This window comes from Ailuropoda melanoleuca, unplaced genomic scaffold (genome assembly GCF_002007445.2).
Source record: "Ailuropoda melanoleuca isolate Jingjing unplaced genomic scaffold, ASM200744v2 unplaced-scaffold7925, whole genome shotgun sequence".
NCBI lineage: Eukaryota > Metazoa > Chordata > Mammalia > Carnivora > Ursidae > Ailuropoda > Ailuropoda melanoleuca.
Window position 1 is genome coordinate 1 of NW_023253242.1, and position 4,556 is coordinate 4,556.

General features: G+C 47.8%; 1 protein-coding gene across 1 annotated transcript; it reads left to right on the forward strand.

Annotated features, from left to right (window-relative positions):
- Nucleotides 1–558: 558 nt before the first annotated feature.
- On the forward strand, nucleotides 559–4,546 carry LOC117800789 (cysteine-rich motor neuron 1 protein-like; the record flags this gene model as incomplete). Its single annotated transcript, XM_034653350.1, has 2 exons — nucleotides 559–800; nucleotides 4,255–4,546. Coding segments are annotated over exons 1-2 (452 nt in total), but the record flags the coding sequence as incomplete, so codon positions are not given.
- Nucleotides 4,547–4,556: the final 10 nt, after the last annotated feature.

Sequence of the window (4,556 nt, forward strand, 5' to 3'; positions counted from 1 at the left end):
CCCCCCCCCCCCCCCCCCCCCGCCACACCTGGTATGCTTTAGCGGTCAGCATGATCCACAGATTCAAGAGAAAAAGTCCCTCAAGTTTGTTGTGTGTTTTTTCAAAGTTAGGCGCTTATCACCCATAACAGTGTGTTTAAGGGGTCAGAGTAAACAAAAATCTAGTCACTGCTTTAACTGTTCCACTGAACAAAAATCCGTGAATTAGTTTCAGAAGGCCCAGGATTTCCCCATTGGGTGACTTCTAGAGAGAGTCTTCTGCATATATGAAACATATGCGTACCATTCACTATGAAATCAGTGCTTGTTTACTGTATGTAATGTGAGGATGTAGAGGGAAAGGGGTAAAAATCAACTATAATCCCGTCAGGAGGAGAGAAACATATTTGCAGGTTTTTTCCTATTTTTCTTTTTTCAAAATTGAGAGCTTATTAACTTAAAAATTCTTTCCGTGAGCCTTTCCCGTGTCAGGAACTGTCCTTCGTACCCTTGATTTTTGGTGGCTGGGTAGCATTACCTGTGAGGACACTGCAGGCTGTTTCATCTGTGCAGTAGCTGCTGCTTTACCAGGCTGCCTTCTGTCTGTCCAGAGGTCCCTGCTTCAGCCGGGCCACCTGTCCTGTCAGGCACATGTCTGTCCATGGATGGCCATCATCATAAAAATGAGGAAAGCTGGCATGATGGGTGCCGGGAATGCTACTGTCACAATGGACGGGAAATGTGTGCTCTGATCACCTGCCCGGTGCCTGCCTGTGGCAACCCCACCATTCATCCGGGACAGTGCTGCCCGTCATGTTCAGGTAAAAGCTGGCTGCCATCTTGTGCGCTCCCTAAGCAAATGACTTCTGCCTTGTAGGGCCTCCTCACATCTGTGACTCTGGGGGACACGCAGGGGATGACCCCTGCAGCACGTTTCAGCTCTCCGTGGCTTTTGTCAGCAACGGCCACAGAATCAGCCAGGTGCTATCAGTGATTTGCCAAAGACCAGAGAAAATGCTCAAACCGTAAAACGACTCTCCTCGTTTTTTGATGGTGTACTCAATGGTACTGGTCTTGGAACTGTATTTTTGTAAAGGTTTGCAGACCTAATGTACTTAAACTCCAGCTCTCCATTTTACAGATAGTGTATTAAGGCTTGAGTGTTTTAGTTAATTGGAAGGGATTAATGCTAACTTTATTCCATAAAAGCGTATTATTTGTAAAGGAATATTTGAGAGGGAGAGACTTATCAAAGTCTGTGGCTGTTGTCCCTTTTTAAATTAATGGCTATGTGTGGTGCTCTTGCCAAACGGAGATGTTTAGAGTGACCACACATCCCAAACATTTAAAATCCTAATGATGGTAATCAAGAGAAGTTGCTAGAAGAACAGACCAGATTACATAACTCAAGGGGTCTGAGCTATGGTTGTCAATAACTGTAATTGTTACCATCATAAACCTCATCTATCCTTTCATCCAAAGAGCTCAACATAGTCTTACATTTAGGATTTCTTCCTCTCTGCGGGCCATTGAGTTAGGGAAAAGTGTGCTTAAGCAGTTTTTCATTTGAAAAACAGATGCAGAAATACCAGCTCTCTTACCCAAAGTCAAATGGTATGTCAGAAGGCCGGGGAGAAGTGAAGTCTCCTGATTCTCACATCGGGTCTCTTTTAAAGTTGGAATGGATGTGCTGTCAGATTTCAGAGTCCTAATTACTTCTCCTCTGGTCAGTCTGTCCCACGTCTCTCTGTGGACGAACCAATCTATGCAGTGGGTGCCGTCAGGAACCTGAGACCTGTCTTTCTCCAGCAAGGCAGACCCAGCCTGAGAGGGGAGGTGGCCTTGCCTGCCGTGGCCGGGCTGTGGGGAGGGACCCTTGAAGACCCTGTTAGCTCTGAGCGTCTACACCCCTCGATAACTAAGGTATCAAAGTGACAGGCAGCCCCCATACCCCTGTAGGGGACCAGATTATCATGTTTGTTTTGTTTTCCCCATAGTTCAGTCCTATGTGTTCCACACTGAAAACTTCCTTTTTCGCATGTTTTGCTAGTTAAATATGAAAAACTACTAGTGTCCATTGACACAAAAGATAAGTGAGCAGTTTAATGAAACAGCTCTGCGTTGATTCTTTGGGGAAGGAAAAATCATTTGTTCCCATGAAGACCCCATGCTTTAATTTTAGGCATGAGTGTATGGAGCGTGGACCGCACCTGGGTCTTTGCTAATCTTGTACTCACCAAAGAAGTCTCAGCCAGACTGGTTCAAATGCAGAGACGTTACTAAGAACAGAGGATGGATTTAAGAACTGGAAGTCAGTGGAACCAAAATGAGTTTTCTCTGTTACAGAGATAGGGAAAATTCTCATATAAGCACACGCAGCATTATTGACGTACTATTGTGGGTGGTGAATATCTAGATATACATGTATAAACACACACACATGCACATATATATGGATATGTAGATATATTTTTTCCAAAAACCTTTAGTGGATTACCACGTACATTCTTCTCATGAGAGACCCCAGAGCTGTTACATTCAGGGATCTGCTGTTTTCCTTTCTGGGATAGGTGAGCAGCTTCTAAACTCCTGATAGAAGATTCACCAGATGATACTGTTTCTCAGGTGTTTTCCCTCTCTCTCCATTTGTCTCTCGTCTCTGACCCTGCTGCCACCCGTGGGTTTGCCCTGAGGCACAGGGCATGGCAGAGAGGTGAGCGAGAGAAGACGCCCGAAAACACGCACCGCTTTCTTCTGACCACTTCCCTCCGAGTCAGCGTGGACAAGGGCAGGAATTGGGGAGCCGCTCTTAGTCCTTTTTGAAAGGAAAAGGCAATAAGGGAGATTTTCCAACATTAGTTCATTGCCACTCTTTCGAACAGTTTTTGTCTCCTCTGTAAACCATCTCATGCCAGCTCACTTTCCTTCTGATTTCCTCCTGTCCCCTTTGCTCAGAATCGCAGAGTTTGCTCATGGCTTATGCACACGAGCCCTGGCTAGTGTCTCTTCCCTGTGATGTGTCCACTCAGTCAAAGTGCCAGTCTCTCTGCGTTCCCTTGAGACGAAGCTGTAGGCACAGTTGCCTTGTGAGCTGAAATCAGCCCACCCGACTGCCTGTCATCAGAGTGGTCGTCTTGTGCTGACCACAACTTGCGAAGTCACAGCAGGGGAGCTCCTCAGAGATTCCAGGTGTGAGCACCCCTGCACAGACAGGGGAGCTGTCCTGGGGCTCCAAGCAGGAGCTGGCCGCGGTGTCTCCAGACTGCCTCTTAGCAGGGTCACCACTGTCAACGCCTTCTTGAAATGCTTGTGTTTGGATTACCCGAATGTGGTTAATGTCCTCATACTGCTCGTTTCCCTGGCACAGCTCCGGGGCAACTCACAGCACCTCTGCAGACAGGCTAAACATTCAGTTCCTTCTCTGTCATTATCATCTCACTGAGACACCAACATCGCCTCTCCTCTGGGGAGAGAAATCATAGTTATCGTGGGTCTCTGGGCATTGACCTCTCCTGATGATGACATCACCAAGCAAATGTTTAGTCTCAGGTGAGGGTTTCCAGACTGTTGATCCTGAAAGAGCATTCCCACTCAGTTTGCTGGTGGCTGGTCTCGGCTGGGGTGTGGTCCACACAACAGCAGGATGCATTTCCAGGTATCAATGTCCTCTGTCAGAATCCTAGAGATAATGAAGTGGGTGGGGCACAGATCAGTTGGAGGTCGTGTTTAATCTGGAGGCATAGCCATGATCCAGTCGAACATAGTCTTGGGTTCAAATTCCTTGTCTGCCCTTAATACTGAGCCCTCTGTTCTTCATATGTAAAACAGGATCCTAGGACCTACCTCACAAGGTCAGTGTAAGGGATAAATAACACAGAGCACTTAGCATAGAAAGTGGACCACAGTAAGCATTCAGTAAGTGAGAGATTGTTATTCTAGACACTTCCGCACATTCAGAGCTGCCCTAAGAGGCCCTGTTCTCTTCTCAACAGGAGGAGTCCTCTCGAGGTAATTGAATTCCCTTATTGAATTCTGTCATTACTGTTGACAGACTGGAACCACTTGAACTTCCCTTCTTGAAACCAGCTCTTCTGCTCTTGCCTTCTGTTTCTGTGCACGGACTATTTCCTCACTGTTGTCTTGATAAGAGTAGAGGGAGCTCTTCTGCAGCCACTTCTTCTCTGTCTCTTCGAGCAGACAGCACCAGGTGCTTCAGGAGTTGGTGAGACTGCAATTGAATAATTTCTTGTGTTTTCATTTTCTGTCATTTCCCAGATGACTTTGTGGTGCAAAAGCCAGAGCTCAGCACCCCCTCCATTTGCCACGCCCCTGGAGGAGAGTACTTTGTGGAAGGAGAAACGTGGAACATCGACTCCTGTACGCAGTGCACCTGCCATAGCGGGCGGGTGCTGTGCGAGACAGAGGTGTGCCCGCCACTGCTCTGCCAGAATCCCTCGCGCACCCAGGACTCCTGCTGCCCGCAGTGCACAGGTGACCGCGCTGCGCACTGCGCGCCCCGGGCGAGGGAGGCTGCCGCGCAGGCGCTGTGGCCCTACGGGAAACTGTTGCCGGAAACC